This window comes from Vulpes vulpes, chromosome 1 (assembly GCF_048418805.1).
Source record: "Vulpes vulpes isolate BD-2025 chromosome 1, VulVul3, whole genome shotgun sequence".
NCBI classification, from domain to species: domain Eukaryota; kingdom Metazoa; phylum Chordata; class Mammalia; order Carnivora; family Canidae; genus Vulpes; species Vulpes vulpes.
This window is the reverse complement of record NC_132780.1, coordinates 9,297,891-9,316,709: the sequence shown is the minus strand read 5'-3', so window position 1 is coordinate 9,316,709 and position 18,819 is coordinate 9,297,891. Positions and strand designations below refer to the sequence as shown.

The 18,819-nt window shown below is 52.2% G+C and overlaps 1 protein-coding gene across 4 annotated transcripts in view; it reads left to right on the top strand.

Moving 5' to 3' along the window:
- AKT2 (AKT serine/threonine kinase 2) overlaps positions 1 to 18,819 on the top strand; it is a 49,389-nt gene that overhangs the window by 9,379 nt on the left and 21,191 nt on the right. Inside the window, exons 1-3 of one of the 4 annotated variants that reach the window (XM_072752694.1) lie at positions 7,822 to 7,978; positions 11,079 to 11,206; positions 17,951 to 18,079. In XM_072752694.1, the coding sequence (XP_072608795.1) occupies positions 11,161 to 11,206; positions 17,951 to 18,079 (175 nt within the window). In that variant the 5' untranslated portion in view covers positions 7,822 to 7,978; positions 11,079 to 11,160. Of the gene's footprint in view, positions 1 to 7,821; positions 7,979 to 9,541; positions 10,445 to 11,078; positions 11,207 to 17,950; positions 18,080 to 18,819 lie in introns of those variants that run through there. The other 3 variants (XM_026010036.2, XM_026010037.2, XM_026010034.2) reach the window with 3 other exon arrangements.

Here is an 18,819-nt window from a genome sequence, read left to right as displayed (position 1 = left end):
CAAGTATCCCCCTGTGTATCCCTTTCTATCCCTAAGAAATAGCCACAGCCCTTAGAGTAGCCTCCTAGGACCTGCCCAGACAGCAACCCCCACCCCCCCACCCCGCTTCCTCTGCACTCCCTGGGCCTGGGGCGCACTCCTCCTCCCCTGACCCAGTGACGCCTCATCTCAGTGAGAATTTCTGCTTATATTTCACCATCTCAGTGAGCCTTTCCCTGACCTCCCTGGATAAAACCAGAAACACTCACCCCTTCCCACATATCTAGTCCTCTGAGTGCTGCTTTTCTCCATAATGTTTGTCAGCTTCTGTTCCAGGATGTAATTTGTCTATTCATTTAGCTTTATTTTAAGGCCTGTCCACCCTCTCTCTGCCTCCCCCTTTCCCCCATAAACTCACCTAGGGCAAGGAGTTCTGTTTTGGTCACTGCTGCCTCCCTGGTGACCAGAGCAGTGCTGATGCAGCATAGGTGCCATATTTGCAGAATGAATGAATGCAGGATTTTTTGACTTGAAAACTATGATTGTGTTTGCTCCACTACCCTGAATTCATGGAAGCTCTGGGCCTGGCCCTGTGGTAGGGACACAGTGGGGACCAGGACACTCCCATCCCTGTCTGTGGAGCTCCCCGTCCAATGAGGGAGGCACCATTACCCAAACAACTGTCCAAGTGACAGCACATTAGAGGTAAGTGCCACAAGAGGACACTCATTGTGGGGCAAGGAGCAGTCCCTGAGGAAATAAGGATTTAGCAGGTGAAGATGGATGAGCAGTGTGCCAAGTACGGGGCTAGTAAATGCAAAGGTCCTGGGGTATGAGAGGGAGAGAGAGCGAAAGAGCAAGGAGTGTTCAAGGGACCAGAAGAAGGGAAACGTGTGTGTGTGTGTGTGTGTGTGTGTGTGTGTGTGTGTGGCCGGGGGGATGCATTGCTGATCGACAAGGCAGGAGGATAAGCAGGGGCCACTTCAGGTGGGCCCTTGTCTCCAGGAAGGCCTTGGATGTGATCCTCAAGCAGGGGAGGGACAGCATCAGAGCTGTGTTTGGAGGGTCTCTGTCTGGCTGCAGCCTGGTGTACTCGGTGTGTTTGGAGCCCATGGCCAGGCCGACTCAGATATTTGACGTGATTTCTGTGGGTGCTGTAAGGCCCTGGGAGTTGGGCTGAGGGGGAAGGTGTGGGGCGGGGGTGGCAAGGAAGAGAAGGAAATCTGCTCTGTGCTTATTTTTGGCCCAGTATCTTTTGCAGCCCGCCTACATCCTCAGCCTGCTCCCGGGCCTACCTGCTCCGAGTAGACAGATGGGGCAAATGAGGGGACCGTGTGCTGTTTAAGAGAAAAAAAAGTGTTGTTAACGCTGCCTTCCCACCAAGGAGGTGGAATAGGTAAAAAATTCACATGTTACCAAAACGTGCAACGTAGGAAGCGGGTCCCCCGCTCATCCCGCCTCCTTCTAGCAGAGGGAATCACACCTGATAGGTGCTGAACTCTGAACTGGTGGAGTTCAAAGGACTCTACGTGGATTAGCTCCTTTGGTCCTCACTGCAGCATGGAGCGGCATACTGTTCCTATCTCTAATGGAGAGCTTCAGGGGAGGGCAGGGGAAGCCATGTGCCAGGGCTCCCACAGCAAGTGGCAGAGCTGAGGTGGAAGCGCATCTGGTTCCTGAGGCAGCCCTGGCTCCTGCTCCCATGGTTCTGCCTCCCTTGGCACAATTCTTTCCACGCAGGTGACATTTAAACACTCACTTCCTCCTGGTCTCCGGCCCAAGACGTTCTTCCCTGAAGATCCATTGTCAGTCGGATCCGATCTGATGACTGCTTTTCTGAAGAGGATGCTGTGGGTGACATTTATACTTGGGCTGTGACAAGCACGGCCAGCTCCTGAGCATCCACGGGCGAAAGAGCCAGAATCCAGGCCCTGTGCCCTGTACCCGGTTGTGTGGTGGGAGAGGATGTTCTGTTGAGCTGTGAGCACACCAAATGCCACTGGCCAGGTCACAGGCGGAGGCTGCTTCTCCTGGGGAGTGACCCCCCATCCAGGGCCGGGTGTGCATGAGCCCCCACTGGAGGCACTGCTGGCCTCCCTGCTGCACAGAGGGGGAGGCTTGGAGCCTATAAAGCTGGGGAGCTGAGGCCTGGCTCCTGGTCTGCCAGACTCCAGAGGCCGCGTGGCCGCCTGCCCCCCGCCCAGCTCCGCGCTTCCTGGTCTGGTGACTGGCACCGGTCACCACACTTTGTGATGTAGTTGCTTCACTAAAAAGAGATTGTAAAAGTGCCTGGGAGGGTTGAATTCCCACGTGCAGAGCACTTGGGTGTGCCTGGCCTGTGGTAAATGAGACACAGGCACACAGGCATTCGCTCCCTTTTTTGAGTGTGGTCACATTAACTGTTGCTAGATGCCAGAGCCCTGGGGCGCTGGCATTTCGGTCCCTTTTAGTCTCTCACGTTTTCATCAAGTGGACCCTCAGAACAGCGCTACCCAACCAGGGCATGGCTCTGCCTACAGGGGACCTTTGGTTGTGGGTTTTTTTTTTTTAAGATTTTTTAAAAAAGATTCATTTATCTATCTATCTATCATCTATCTATCTATCTATCTATCTATCTATCTATCTATCTATCTATCTATCTATCATCTATCTATTTATTCATGATAGACACACAGAGAGGGAGGGAGGGAGGTAGAAACACAGGCAGAGGGAGAAGCAGGCTCCATGCAGGGAGCCTGGCGTGGGACTTGATCCCGGGACTCAATCCCGGGACTCCAGGATCGCGCCCTGGACCAAAGGCAGGCGCCAGACTGCCTGGGTGGCTCAGCAGTTGGGTGTCTGCCTTTGGCTTAGGTTGTGATCCTGTGGTCCCCAGATCGAGTCCCGCATCAGGCTCTCTGCGGAGAGCCTGTTTCTCTCTGCCTCTCACTCTGTGTCTCATGAATAAATAATCTTTAATTTTAAAAGATTGTATTTATTTTAGAGAGTGGGAGAACAGGGGGAGGGGCAGAGGGGGAGGGAGAGGGACAAGCAGACTCCGCACTGAGCACAGAGCCTTAACTGGGGCTCATCCTGCAACCCCAAGATCATGATCTGAACCAAGATTAAGAGTCAGATGCTTAGTTGCCTGAGCAAGCCAAGGTGCCTGTGTGAGGACTTTTAATAGTCACAGCTCAGGAGAAGGTGTGCAAGTAGAGACCAGGGATGCTGATAAACCTCCTCCTGCAAGACTTATCTGGCCCCAAATAACACTCGTGCTGAGACGGAGAAACCCCCTCCTTAGAACTTCTGTGCGGTGGCGTGAGCATTTTCTGCAGGAGAAATTCCGGCTGGGGCGGTTGCCACTTTTTTAACTTTGCTAAAGTGCTCTCACAAAGCACAGGACCAGTTCCCAGAGCTGCGGATGGCAAACAAGGGAGCTGCTTCCCTCTCCGCTTGCCCAGCACGCGTGCCTTTCCTCCCAGATTCCTGCAAGCAGGTGCTGCCTGTTGAAGGACAGGTTCCTGTTGTCTTTGCATTTATCTCCTAAGCAAGTCCTCCTCAGGGAGCTGTAGGGAAGGCGAAGGCGCAGATTAGAGGGCAGGCCGGGAGGCCCCTGAGGGGTTGCAGCGCAGGCAAGGAGCCCCACCCCACTGTCTCCAGCTCCAGGAGCCACAGAGCCTCCCCTCCTGCCTCCCTTCTGCCATCTGTGCTGTCTGGCATAGAAACCAGGTCAGGGAGAGGGGGCCAGAGGAAAAAGGGACTTGACGAGTGGCAAGAAAAGGAATCTAACTTACTCTGAGCCTGATTCTGGGTGCAGGGCTTTAGTCTGCGCATTCATTCCACAGATAGCTTTTTATGGGCCCACTGTGTCCCCAGCACCATGTGAGGCTCAGAGGATTCCAGCCAGAACCCCTGCTCTTACCTTGCTGACATCGTAGTGGGGAGAAGTTGACAATAAGTTGCTAAGTAAATACGTAGTCATGTGAGCAATGATAAATGCTTACAGAGAAAAGATAAGAGGAGGTATGGAGAAAAATAAAGGGTAGGGCAGCCCGGGTGGCTCAGCGGTTTAGCGCCGCCTTCAGCCCAGGACGTGATCCTGGAGACCCTCCCACGTCGGGCTCTCCCTGCATGGAGCCTGCTTCTCCCTCTGCCTGTGTCTCTGCCTCTCTCTCTCTGTGTTCTTATGAATAAATAAATGAAATCTTTTACAAATTTTTTTCTTTAAAAAAGAATAAAGGGTAAGCGGAGGTAGAGTGGGTGCTCCCTTTTGTCTACTTAGGAAGGCTTCTCGAAGAAAGTAACATGAGCAGAAGCTGAAGAAAGTAAGATGGGGCCCCTCATACCTGGGAGCATTCCAACTGAGGGGGCAGCAGGTGGCCTGAGGTAGGGATGCCGGGTGTGTTCAAGGAGCCAGAGGAGTATTTGGAGTGTGTATTTGGAGAAGTAAACAGGACCATGTGGACCTCATACAGTCCTGAGGCTCCTGTGAGAACTCTGGCTTTTCTTCTGGGTGAGATGGAGGCACTGGGGGGTTTGAGCACAGGAGGCATGGGCTCAGACTCAGGTGGTTACAGTGTCCTAGAGGGGTAAGGACAGAAGCACTAGAGCACAGTGAGTCTTCACAGCTCTCTCTCCCCCTCAGGAACCACATAAGCCTAATTTTACGGAGAGGGAGCCGTTTTGGAGGGAACCTGTCCGTTCCCAGTGCTGTCATGAGGACACCCCTGACCCTGGACCCCCCGTGGCCCTGCATCTTCCTATAAGTTGCCTCTCATGGATCTGACTCCAATACTGTGAACTGAAGCTTCTGAAGGAGCTGCAGCTTGGAGTCTATTGAGTAGTTAACTAATACTTATGAGATAGGTGGGAATACAAATGTCTTTTTTTTTTTTTTTTTAAGATTTATTTATTTATCCATGAGAAACACACACACACACACACAGAGTGTGAGGGGCAGAGACACAGGAGAGAGAGAGAGAGAGGGGCGGGGGCAGAGACACAGGCAGAGGGAGAAGCAGGCTCCATGCAGGGAGCCCAATGTGGGACTCAATTCCAGGACTCCAGGATCACGCCCTGAGCTGAAGGCAGACGTTTTAACCGTTGAGCCACCCAGGCATTCCTACAAATGTCTTAAAGAAGTTTTAAAATAAATTATTATAGAGCGTTTGAGACCTAACGATAGAGTAAGTCAGTGACACCCGTGTAGTCAGAAGCTATTTAAACAAAACTTGCCAGAGTTGTCAGCCTCCTCAGGGACCCCTGTCTGGTTGCCTTGCCCCATCCCTGATCAGAGCTGATCACTGAAAGCAGTGATTTCCTTTTCTTTTATTTTTTTAAAGATTGATTTATTTGAGAGTAAGAGTGAGAACGAGAGAGAACAGCGGGAGAGGGAGAAGCAGACTCCTTGTAGAGCAGAGGGTTCCATGTGGGGGCTCGATCCCAGGACCCTGAGATCAGGACTTGAGCTGAAGGCAGACATTTTTTTTATTATTAAGATTTTATTTATTTATTCATGAGAGAGACAGAGAGGCAGAGACCTAGGCAGAGGTAGAGGCAGGCTCCCTGCAGGGAGCCCAATGTGGGACTCCATCCCAGGACCCCGGGATCAGGACCTGAGCCAATGGCAGATGCTCAGCTGCTGAGCCACCCAGGCACCCTGAAGGCAGACACTTAACTGAGTCCCCGAGGCACCCCCAGAGAGCAGTGATTTTCATCCCAGCTCAGCTGTCTTCTGTGCGAGCTAAATGTCCCCTCCCCTCACTGCAGCCCATTCCCCACTGCAGCCCATTCCCCATGCTGTGGGGCTGAGAGTGTGTGCAGGCTCTCTCCTGGGGTGAATGGCCCTTCTCTAGTGGGATCCTTGTAGAGATGGAAGCTCTACAGTCACAGAGGGTAGGGCATCACTTGCCTGTGGCCACACAGCCAGGAAGCCAGCAGAGCCTGGGGTTGAAATTCGGATCCCCTGGACCCCTGATTCTTCCTCCTTATATTGGTGACCCGGCCGTCTTGAGGGGAAAATCCAGGCAGACTGGCCCTGGGGTGGGTGAGTCTAAGAGGCCTGATTTCGGCTCCCTAACATTCTGTGAGCTCTCAAACCCCAGTTCTTTTTTTTTTTTTTTTATACTTCTGTTGTCATACAGTACAGAAAACAATATATTTTTTTAAAGATTTTATTTATTTGAGAGCATGCATGAACAGGGGGAGGGGCAGAAGCAGAGGGAGAAGCAGACTTCCCGCTGAGCAGGGAGCCCAGCGCTGGCTCTGTCCCAGGATCCTGGCATTGTGACCTGAGCCAAAGGCAGACAGCAGGCATGTAAACAAGTGAGCCACTCAGGTGCCCCCAGAAAAATATATTAAAGCCATCTCAGGGACGCCTGGGTGGCTCAACGGTTGAGCATCTCCCTTTATCTCAGGGCATGATCCTGGGGTCTGGGATCGAGTCCCACATCCGGCTCCCTGCATGGAGCTTGCTTCTCCCTCTGCCTGTGTCTCTGCCTCTCTGTGTGTCTCTCATGAATAATAAATCAATCTTTTTTTTAATTAAAAAAAATTTTTTTTTATTTATTCGGGGGTGGGGGCGGGAGAGAGAGAGAGGCCGAGACACAGACAGAGGGAGAAGCAGGCCCCATGCAGGGAGCCCGATGCAGGACTCAATCCTGGGTCTCCAGGATCCCGCCCTGGGCCAAAGGCAGCACTAAACCACTGAGCCACCCGGGCTGCCCTAAATAAATCAATCTTAAAAAATAAAACCATCTTGTGTGGTGCAGTGTAACGAAGAGCTATAGAGCAGAGCCCTGTGTAACCACAACAGAACACACCAGCTCCCAGAAATCCCCCCTCCATTGCTCCTAAAGCTGCCCACTCTTCCGACTTCTGTAAATCTGTTTCCTTGATGTTGTGCACAGTTTTATAAGCGAGAAAATACCCCTAAACACATAGTGTGGTGTTGCCTGTTCCGAACTTAACTATGACTGGACCCACACTTGATGTAGTGTTGTGTGTCTGGCTTTTTTGATTTCATGGTACCCCTCTTACAGTTTGTCCCTGTAGTCTGTCAGTAGTTGGTGGAGTAACATTCTGCTGTATGAATATATCTGTTTTATCCGTTCTCCTGTGGGTAGACACTCGGTCTGTTTCCAGTTTGGGGGTCACTGTGAGTATTGCTGCTGTGAACATTCTAGCATATGTCCTTTGATAAACGAACACGCTCTTTTCTGTTGGAGGTGGTGTGTGTGTGTGTGTGTGTAATTACTGGTTTGTGGTGTGTGGGTCCATATTGACTTTTAATTTTTATTGCCAAGCAATATTCCATGGTGGTTGAACCATTTTAGACTTCACCAGTATTCCTTTGTATCTTTGTCAACACTTGGTGCTGTCAGTTTTTAAAATTTCAGCCATCCTGGTGGATGATTTTAATTTGCATTTCCCCCTAAATAATGGGATTGTGTGTGTTCCTTGGTAGCGTGGGTACCCTCTCTTGCAAAGTGCCCTTGCTCTTTTCACCATGCCTCCCAGGCGGCTCACCTCAAGCCTACAAGCTGCAGCTCTGGCCCAGGCCCTCAGCTCACTCTGGCCTGGACACTTCAGGGAAGCAGCGTGTGGGGATGGGGCCACCCAGGCCCTCCCCACCATGGGGTGTGCTGCCTGCAGGCCAGCGGCCAGGGCAGGCCCCTGCGTGCTGACACCTGGCTTCCAGAGGCTGTTCTCTGTCCTCCCGCCTGGGCGTCCTCCAGCAGCAGCTCCCCAGGGAGCAGGCCATCCTCTTGGCTTTGGTGCATGGTGTTTCATCACCTCAGGACTGCGTCACAGACACCTCAGCCCAGGCGCCACCCTCAGCGGGAGGACGGGGCGGGATTCAGGCGGGGCAAGGGGGATCTTCCAGTTCCTCCCCCTGCCCTCACTCAAGCTGCGCTGGCGCTGGCGTCTTAGCTGCTGAAATGAGAATGTAAAAAGTGGCCCCGAGGTGCCGAGCAGTGGCCAGGGCTTCCGCCACTCCCCAGCTGGGAGACCCAAGGTAAATGGCTTCCGCCCTCCCTAGGGCATGGTCACTGCCCCTCTGGTTGGGTGGCTGGGATCATTCAGGAGAGACTCCACGAGGGCACCGGCACCCTACTCTCTCAAGGCCACCCAGCTGGCAGTGGCTCTCGGACTCTGCAACCCTGCTGCTCTTGGCCACACCTGGCTGCCTTTGCTTCTCTCTGATCACGGCAGCAGCTTACGTGTTTGAGTGTTCACCCACGTGTTCGGGTGTTCCCTGGGGGGCAGGCCAGGCCAGAGGCTGAGCCTCTGCACACAGTGGGTGCTTCAGTGCCGCTTACTATCCCAAGACAAGCAGAATCTCGGCTGCAGGGCTGGGGATGGGAGGGGAGAGCCAAGATTGGACACCAGGCCCCGGTCCTGTCCTTCCATGTCCACCTTTCCTTTGATTTGCGTTCTCCATCCTGGTTCTTTGGAATTTCTGAACTGAGCTGGTACCAGGGAAAGCGCAACATCAGCCCCTGTCAGGGAAGACTTCTCGAACTTCCCACCACCACCTCATGCCAGGCCTTAAGTGTTCTTCCTGCCTGCCTCTCCTGGCTCCTTAGCCACACTGGCCCCTTGGTAGTTCTTCAAGATCTACAAGTACTTCCTGCCCCAGTGGCTTTGCACGTGCTCTTCCCCTGTCTGAAATTCTTTTCCCTACATGGCAGCATGGCTCCCTCCCTCCTCACATGTTCCCCATACGACAGCACCTCCCCACCACCTGACATTGTTACATGTGTACTTGAGCCTTGTCTGCCTCCTCCACCGGGATGTGAGCTCCGTGACGGCAGGGGCTGTGTCTTCCTGATGATTCATCTCTGGTACCCGGTATATTGTCTGGACCTTAGGGACACACTCAAAGGAGATTGATGGAGTGAATAGACTCTGGAAATGTTTCCGTGGCTGTCTGGTCCTGGGTTGGGGAGACTTGGGTTCATTCATTATGTACTCGGCAGAGATCCAGGTGCTGTGCTGGTCCACTAAATTAGCACTTAATGGGTGGTGGGAGAATGGGCTGAGGAGGTGCACAGAGAACACCCTGGCAGCCCTAGTTCAGAAAGGCTTCCTGGAGGCAGCTTTGGTTCAGCTGAGACCTCGAGGAGAGACCGGAGGTACCAGGGATGGAGGCCAGAGGGATGGACCTGAGAGACAGGAGAGAGGGGGGTGAGGAGGAGGGGCCGGAGACGTAGGTAGTACCGGGTGTAATAATTATTGTCACAGTCATTAAAGTTCAATAGAGAACTTTCTAGGTGACATTAGGCTTGTGGTGGAAAGGACTTTGTTCTGTGTCTGAGCACACTGAGGAACCCTGGAAAGGTTTTTAACTTGGGGGGACGGGGCCAGATTTAAGATTTAGATGGAGTATTTGCTTTGAGAGCAGAGCCTGGGGAGAAGGCCAGGGCAGTTGGGAGAGGCGTCAGGAAGCAGGTGGATGGACAGTGGGGACTGCTGAGCTGAGCAGGGGCGGGAGGCAGCTGGAGTGAAGGTCAGCAGAGGCCGGTCCTGAAGGGCCTTGAATCCCAAGCAAGGGAGCTTGGCTCTTTCCCGAGGCCAGTGGGAAGCCACGGGAGGGTTTTGAGTGGGGGAAGGACTGGGTCAGGTTCGAGGGGGTCTGTCTGGAGAACAGGGACGGATGGAAGGGGGTGGGGGACCGCCGATGGAGAGGACAGCCCTTGGACCCCTGCCAGTGAGTGGGCTGGGGAGGGCAGGAGGCGGGGTGTGGGGTGGGGCAGGTGCAGAGACTGGTCACATTAGAGGTGGACGCGCAGGCTGGTGGAGTATTCAGGCTCGAGGGTCCGTGGTTCTGGGGGTTCCACCCGTGGAGCCTGAGCCCCCAAGTGCTGGTCATCCTGCTGAAGGAGGGCGCCCCTGTGCTGCTCCTGGCCCTGCCTTTGCAGCTCAGAGTCCAGAACGTGATTTCTCACCCCGCTGTTTACTTCCCTGTCACTGTCCATCTTGTCTTTCCTTTCGCTTCCTCCCACTTACCTCCCTTGCCTGCCTGGGTCTGGGCAGCCTGCCACCGTCACATGCCAGGCAGTAGTGTGTCCGGCCCACCCGCTCCCCTGGGGCATGAGAGAAAGCCGATGCTCGCGGTGTCCCCAGAGCCAGCTGCTGCTTCTCTGGGGGCCACCGTAGCTCCTGACCTGCTGTCCGCAAATAACCCCAGGCCAGGAAAGGCGAAAGGCGCCTTGGGCTCCATGGCCCCTTTCCAGGCCTGTGGCTCCAGGTAGGGGCCCAGCGCGCAGCTGCCTCCCGCCCTTCTCCCTTCCACCCTGGGAACCTGAGACGAAGCAGTGGCCTCGGCGTCTGTCAGTCTGTCGGCTGCTGGTCCCTGAGGACGGAAGTGGAGGTCTTGGGGAAGGGACCACGGCCTTGGTTGGACCCCCGGGACTGGCTCCTAAGCCCCAGACAAGTGCATATGCAGTAGGCGGCTGTCTTGTTCAAGATCCTGAGTGTCGTGAGTGTCAGAGGCTCTCCTTCCCTCAGTCATCTGGTGGGGGCAAAGAGGGGACTGAAGCTGAGGGAGTGAAGGGTGACTTGATGCAGGGGGTCGCAGGCACTTGGTTTGCTGAGGGTGGTGGGTTGGGGGTGTGGAGAGTGTATGTGGGGAGGGGGGAGAGGCGGAGGCGGGCAGGTGCTGGTGGCTTTGAGCACTCCCTCAGGTGCCCAGGGCTGTCTGATTCATCCCAAGTTACCTCAGTGTGGGGGCCTGGGAGTGACACAGGGGGTGGAGCCACAGCTCCCTTTCCTCCAGCCCAGTGTGGCCTGAAGGTGGGTGGAAGAGCTGCCTCTGCTCAGCGAGACCTGCGTGAGCCAGGGAGCTCTGTCCCTCCGGAGTGAGGCTCTGAGGGCAGGGTAACCACCCCCTTCCCAGCCCCCAGACCCCAGTCCCCATTTGGAGTCCCTGAGGACAAGGCCACATCTTCCTCCTCGGACTGGGCTGAGTGGGCGGGGCTCCCTGTGCTCACTGACTCCACCCTGTGCAGCGCCAGCAGAGCCACTAGAGGGGCCAGAGAGCCTGGCCTTCCCGAGGGAAGGGGCCGAGGCGGGGTCCCCCCTGCATTCTGATGAGCTCCTTTCTTATCTTACAGACTGCTCTGTCCACCGTGCCTCCTGCATGTCCTGCTGCCCTGGGCTGTCCCAAGCTAGGTGACAGCGTGTCACGCTGCCACCATGAACGAGGTGTCTGTCATCAAAGAAGGCTGGCTCCATAAGCGTGGTAAGGGGCTACTTTTGTCCCTGGATTGTGTATCTCCCTTCCTGCCTTGGCTTTCCTCCTGGCAGATGGTGTCTGGGGAGGCAGAGGTACGGGGTTTTACAGCCAGAGGCACCGGCGTGCTGAGCCCTACCTGGCCGTCTCAGGCCAGTAGCTCCTTAAAAGCCCGTTTTGTGGACTCCTTCAGCAGCAGCCTGGGGAGCTGCAACCTGCCTGGGGTCGAGTCTCCAGGCCGAGTCTTGAGTCTGCCTCTGCATTCATGGCTTGGTCATAGCCCCACTTTATGGATGAAGAAGCTGAGGCTCAGGGATGGGAAGTCACATAGTGAGGTAATACTCAACATTCATTCATTCCGTCAATACTCACTGAGTGTGTGTGGTGTGCTGGGCTGTCCTGGGGTCCCAGGTTCTTGGGACATGTGGTGCCCTCGTGGAGTTCACATTCCCGTGGGGGCTGGGGTCAGTGAACAGAGAAGCAGACATAACAATGTCAGGTGATGAGGAGTACTATTGTGAGCAGTAGGGACTGAGGGCGAGCCTCTGAGGAGGGGATAATGATGGAGGCCCAGAGGAGGCAAGGGAAGGAGACAGACACTTAGCTAGGCAAGGCTGTCCTAGGGAACAGGACAGCAGGGACGAAGACAAGAGTGTGCCTGGTGGAGTTGGCCAGGGTGGCTGCCTTGGAGAGAGCAAGGGCGAGCTGGAAGTGGCATCCAGCCATGCTGGGCCCTTGGCTTTAGTTGACCTGTAAGCTATCTGAGCCCTGGGCGTCAGGAGCCATGGCATGGCCCGTGTGCTAGTGCAAGTAGTCAACTGAGGCCCAGAGAAATGAAGTCCTTGACAGCAGCTTTGCCTACGCTATCAGAGCCCAGGCCTCCTGTCCCCAGAAGCGTGGTACTCACTGGCTTTGCCACTTCCTCTTGGTGACTGTGAGCAAGCTATGTCACCTCTCTGAGCCTTGGTTTCACATCGGTAAAATGGGCTAACAACCCAGGCCTCCCACTCAGTTCTACGAGGGCAGAGGTTTTATCTGGCTTATTTACTGTGGTGACCCCAGGGCCTAGGAAAGTTCTTGGCATGCAGTTGGTGCTCCATAACTGATTGTTGAATGAACGATTGAGATTGTGTGGGGGTGCTGAGTGTGTTAGGGTGTGCCAGGGTCTCAGGCTCCTGAGTCTCCCCCAGCTAGTGGCTCACTGGGCTGGGCTGTAAGGAGCTCTGGAGGTGGCCAGAGAACTGTAGCTGGGGTGGGAGCTTGTGTCTGGTCTAGGGCTGCTGATAGCATTAAATAGGTCTCAGCGCCTCTTAGGCCTTCAGTGCCTCTATTCATGCTGCAGGGGGCCAGATGAGCTGCTGGGGTGGCCTATCTGGACATACCCACTTTGGATTTGCACTGTTCACACACACATGCTCAGTGCTCCTGGGTCTCCCATTGTCTGCCATTCATTTCTTTTTTTTTTTTAAAAGTAAGCTCTAGGCCCAACGTGGGGCTTGAAGTCATGACCCCACGATCAAGAGTCACACCCTCTACACAGAGCCAGCCTGGTGCTTCCCCCATGACCCACCATTCCAAGCAGAGGTGGGCAAGGGAAGGTGGGCACCTGTGCCATCTCACCCCAGCAGTGATGGTTAAAATAAGAGAGCCTCAGTTTACCATGTGTCTGTTCTGTGCCGGACAAGGGGCTCTGCTGTAGGCAAGTCCAGTTTTGTTGTGTTTCCATATCTGTCCTGTGAGGTGGGCACCGTCTTATAAGCCAGGAAGTTGAGGCTCAGCAGGAAGACTGCCTTACCGCCAAGTTTCAGCAAAGACTTATCCTCTGCCTCCCAAACCACTGCTCTCAAGGCCTGGCCCACAGGCTACTTCTTGCTGAGCAGGGTCTGCTCAAGGAGCAGGCAAAGTGAGAGAACAACTCTTGGAGTCACTCATACCATGTGTTTCTCCCCTTTCTGACACAGCCTCAGCACACCCTTGCCAGGTCCCTTCCAGGCCAGCCCCCATCTGCCAGGACTGAGGCAGACAGTGTAGTGGTCAAGGGCATGGACTCTGGATGGAACAAACCTGAGTTCCAAGCCCAGCTTTCCTAGTTCCCCCTGAGCCTTGGACAAGTAAGGAGTCTCTGGGAGCCTCTCTGCGCCTCAGTTTTTTCATCTGTAAAATGGTATTGTTGTGAGGATGTTTTTCCTTTCCTTTCAGGTTTCTTTTCTTTCCTTTTCCCCCCTTATTACCAACACATAAAACACCACAGGTGAGTGCCTGGATCATAAACTCACTCCAAAACCAATGTCCAGATCAAGAAGTAGAACAAGACCATCCCTGGAAGCCCTCTGCCCTCCCCTTTCCACACAGGAACACTCACCTAACATCTGGTAGCCTTAGGTGTGTTTTTTCTGTTTTATTGTTTTGTTTTGCTCTTTAAAATGAAGGTGAAATTTCTGTAACACAAAAGACCATTTTATGGTGTACAGTTCAGTAGCCCTTAGTACATTCACGATGTTGTGTAACCTCTACCTCTGTCTAGTTCTGACACATTCTCATCATTAAGCAGTCACTCCCTATGCCCCCCTCCTCCAGCCCCCGGCAGCCACCAATTTTTGTTTTTGTGTCTAAGGATTTATTTGTTCTGGACATTTCATAAAAATGAAATGCCATTTGTGTCCAGCTCCCTTTCACTTACCAAAATGTCTTTGAGGTTCATCCATATAGTAGCATGGATGAGATTACTTCTTTCCTTTTTATGGCCATTAATGTAACTTTCCGTTGTATGAAAATACCACATTTTGTTGATCTATACATTGGTGGCAGACATTGGGTTATTTCTACCTTTTGGCTATTGTGAATAGAGCTGCTACAAACATTTGTGTACAAGCCTTTGAACACTTGTTTTCAGTTCTTTTGGGTACGAACCTGAGAGTAGAATTGCTGGATCATAGGTTTTATATTTATAATCTGTATTTATACAGGTTATATAAATTGGGTCATGGGCAGCCCAGGTGGCTCAGCGGTTTAGCACTGCCTTCAGCCCAGGGTGTGATCCTGGAGACCTGGGATCGAGTTCCACATCAGGCTCCCTGCATGGAGCCTGCTTCTCCCTCTGCCTGCGTCTCTGCCTCTCTCTCTGTGTCTCTCATGAATAAATAAATAAAATCTTTAAAAAATAAAAATAGGGATCCCTGGGTGGTGCAGCGGTTTGGTGCCTGCCTTTGGCCCAGGGCGCGATCCTGGAGACCCGGGATCAAATCCCACGTCGGGCTCCCAGTGCATGGAGCCTGCTTCTCCCTCTGCCTGTGTCTCTGCCTCTCTCTCTCTCTCTCTGTGTGACTCTCATAAATAAAAAAATAAAAAAATATATAAAAAAAATAAAAAATAAAAATAAATTGGGTCATGTATTCCATAATCATAATCACATGCAATTTGTGTGATTATATATGTTTTTATGTCTGTATGTATCAGAGTTGTATATTCTGTATTTATGATCTATAGTGTATTCTGTATTTAAATTTTGGAGGAAGCACCAGACTTTTCACAGAACTGCAGCATTTGACATTCACATTAACAGTGCACAAGGGTTTCATTTCTCCTATATCCTCACCAGCATTGTTCTGTTTTTGTTTTCTTTCTCTATTATTATTTTGCTTATTTTTAATGTTTTTTAGAGGAGGGAAGGACAGAGGGAGAGGGAGAAAGGGAATCTTAAATAGGCTCCATGCCTAGGACAGAGCCCTACACAGGGCTCCATCTCACAACCTGAGATCATGACTTCAGCTGAAATCAAGAGTAAGATGCTTGGGACACCTGGGTGGCTCAGTGGTTGAGCGTCTGCCTTTGGCTCAGGGCGTGATCCTAGAGTCCCGGGATCAAGTACCATATCGGGCTTCCTGCATGGAGCCTGCTCTCCCTCTATGTGTCTGCCTCTCTGTGTCTCTCATGAATAAGTAAATAAAATCTTAAAAAAAAAAAAAAAAAAAAAGTCAGATGCTTAACCGACTGAGCCACCCAGGCATCCCTTTTCTTTTCTCTCTCTTTTAAATTACAATCCTCGTGGGTGTGAGGTAGCAGCTCATTATTGCTTTTCACTTGCATTTTCCTAGTACCTAATGATGTTGAGCATTTTTTCATGGCCATTTTTACATCTTTAGAGCAATGTCCGTTGAAGCCCTTTGTTCATTTTTTAATTGAGCTATTTATTAAAAGCAGTATTTTGTAGTTTTTAATGTGTATATCTTTTATTTTATTTATTTATTTTTGTATCTTTTAACTCCTTGTGCTACTGTAAATGGAAATTTTTTAAATTTCCTTTTTGGATTGTTCATTGCTAATGTACAGAAACAACAACTGGTTTTGTGTGTTGATCTTGCCACATTTATTAGCTCTTGTCATTACTTTGTGGATTCCTTGTGATTTTTTATATATAGGATCATGTTATCTGCAAATATAGATAGTTTTGCTTTTTCTTTTTCAAGTTTGGTGCCTTTTATCTCTCTTTCTTTTTCTTTTTCTCTGGCTAGAACTTCTGGTGCAGCCAGAAGTGTTTACTAGCAGTGGTGAAAGCAGTAAACATCTTGGTTTTTCCCTGATATTAACAAGAAAGTTGTCAGTCTTTCAGCATTGAATGATGTTAGCTCTGGGTTTTCCTAAATGCCCTTTATCATGTGGAGGAAATTCTCTTCTATTCTCAGCTTGCTGAGTGTTTTTTATCATGAAGGGATGTTGGATTTTGTCAAATAGTTTTCTGCTGATGATCATGTGAATTTTTCCCTCTTTTGTTCTATTAATGTGTATTATGTTGACTGGTTTTCTTTTTTTTATTTATTTTATTTATTTTTTTAATTTATGATAGTCACAGAGAGAGAGAGAGAGAGAGAGGCAGAGACACAGGCGGAGGGAGAAGCAGGCTCCATGCACCGGGAGCCTGATGTGGGATTCGATCCCGGGTCTCCAGGATCGCGCCCTGGGCCAAAGGCAGGCGCCAAACCGCTGCGCTACCCAGGGATCCCATGTTGACTGGTTTTCATATATTGAACTACCTTTGCATTCCTGGGATCAAACCCTCTTGGTCATGTCGTATAATCCTTCCTTTGTGCTATTGGATTTGGGATTTTGCTGGCTCTTGAACTTTATGTACATTGAGTCGTGTAATATCGACATTGGAAAGCATTGAATAAGTTAAGTCCTTAAAAGATACTTAGGGCAATTCCTGACACAGAGTACCACTAGAGTGTCACCTAATCATTGTCATCAGTTAATGGAGATCCCCATGAGAAGAGACAAAGACTCAGAGAAGTGAAGTGACTTATTGGAGGCCACACAGCACACCCAGCTGAGAGCCCACCCTGCCATCCTGTCTCCCATGTGCCAAATGAACAAGGGCCCTAGCACAGCCTTTTTTTGCTTGCCTCCTTGCATAGTGGGCTGATAAGAAGCATTTATTGAGCACCTGTGGTGTGTTGGGCCCTAAGCTGGGTGTCTTATGGTTGCCATCTCATGTTTTTTAACAGCATGAACTAGAATTCACACACCATACAATTTGGCCATTTATTTATTTTTATTTGTTTCAAGATTTTATCCCTTTATTTGCGAGAGAGAGAGAGAGAGAGAGAGAGCATGAGACGGGAGGGTCAGAGGCAGAAGCTGACTCCCCGCTCAGCAGGGAGCCCAACATGGGGCACTATCCCAGGACCCTGGTGGGATCATGACGTGAGCCAAAGGCAGACAGCCACCCAGGCACCCCCAATTCGGCCACTTAAAATATATGGTTCAGTGGCTTTTGGTGTAGAGTTGTGGGCCCCCTACTGCAGTCAATTTAAAGCATTTTAACTCTCCTGGAAAGGAAGCTGCCCTCCCCCTTGGCCATTGCCCTCCAACCTCCCCCCTGGCTTCCCCCACTCCCTCCCAGTCCTGGGCAGCCACTAATCTGCTTTTCACCTATAGATTTGCCTGCTCTGGACATTTTATACAAATGGAATTATAATTTGTGGTCCCTCGTGAGAAGCATTTTTCACTTAGCATAAGCTGCAGCATGCAGTGATAATTTCTTCATGTGACTGAATAATATTCTATCGTATGTTTATGCCTTGTTTTGTCTGTTCGTTCATTAGTTGATGGACTTTGAGTTTCCCCTTTTTACAATTACGAATAATATTGCTGTGGACATTTACACATGAGTTTTTCTGTAGGTCTGTTTCACCATCTTGTTTTAATCCTTAGCAGTCCTCTGAGGAGTGGGTCCTTGCAGTATGGACATGTGTACGTGGGGTGCTGAGATATTCACGGTTTGAACAAATGGAAGCAATGAAGGGGCACTCAGAGGGCGCAGCAGCAGTTACACCCTGCCTGGCACAGTGTTTTGACATTTGATCCACCTGCACGGCTGTCCTGGTGAATACCAGCCCGTGGGATTTGGCCTTACAGGGCCACAGGGCATGTGTGTTTGGAAGCCTGGGCCTCCCCTGGGACCGGGCCACGCGCTGGCAAGGACAGCCGGGATGGCTTGCCGCTGGCGCACGCTGAGGCAGCTGGTGCCCTGGGGCGCTGCGGCAGGCGCCTTCCTGCCAGGCCTGACCTCTGGATCACTGGGGCCCAGCCCAGTGCCCAGCCTGCGTCAGCAGGGGCTGCCTGGAGGTTTTCTCTAGGAGAGATACTCTCCTCTCTGCCCTCTCGTCAACCCTCCTCCCACCCAGGCACCCTTTGTGGAGGTGCTGTCACACAGGGCTGCCCACCTTCACCTCTCCCCCCCCCGCCACTGTTCAGGTGAATACATCAAGACCTGGAGGCCCCGGTACTTCCTGTTGAAGAGTGACGGCTCCTTTATTGGATACAAGGAGCGGCCTGACGCCCCTGACCAGACCCTGCCCCCCCTGAACAACTTCTCTGTCGCAGGTGCGTCTCGGGACATGCCACGCCAGAGTTCAGGTGCTCAGGGAACCGCTGGCAGGTCCAGGGGCACATGGGGTTGGCCTTTCTCAGGCATGGGCCTCTCTGGGGCCTGCCTGTCCTCGGATCCATCTCCCACCCTTCCCACCTGCCCCACCTTTGTGTCAGCTGAGCCTGGGGTGGGAAGGCTGAACTGGTGGCCAGTGGGGAGCAGGAAGAAGGGAGAAGCCAGGCATTTCCCCAGCCCCTTGCCCCAGGCAGTACCGTCTCTGCGGTTCTGAATCTGCCGGCCAGGCCCCATGGTTCTGGTTGGTGTCAGGTGCCTGCTGTCCTTCGCTCTGGTAACGGCCCACTTCTCTGTCCCTCTAACCTAGAGACAGTGTGGCCTCCCACTCAGCTGATGGCAGAGCTAACTTCACATCCTGTGTCCCCTGTGGTACCCCAAGTGGTGCCTTCCAGCTGGACCCTGGCCAGTGAAAGCTTACCAGACCCCAGTCCCTTGCCTGGGCCTTGCAGAACCACAGTCCTGCCCCTGACTCTCTGCTTCCTTCCTGCTCTGGCACCTGAATCGATCTCCACATCCTCATTGTCCTACTTCCTAAGAGGCAGCTAGCTCCTCAGTCCAGACCATCACCCTCTCCCACCCAGCTCCCTGCTCCCGCTTCTTGCCCAGCAGCACCTGAGGCCACTTCCACCCATGACTCTGAATCCAGCTCCAGTCCCCTCTCCCCTCTCTGTCCTGCTTA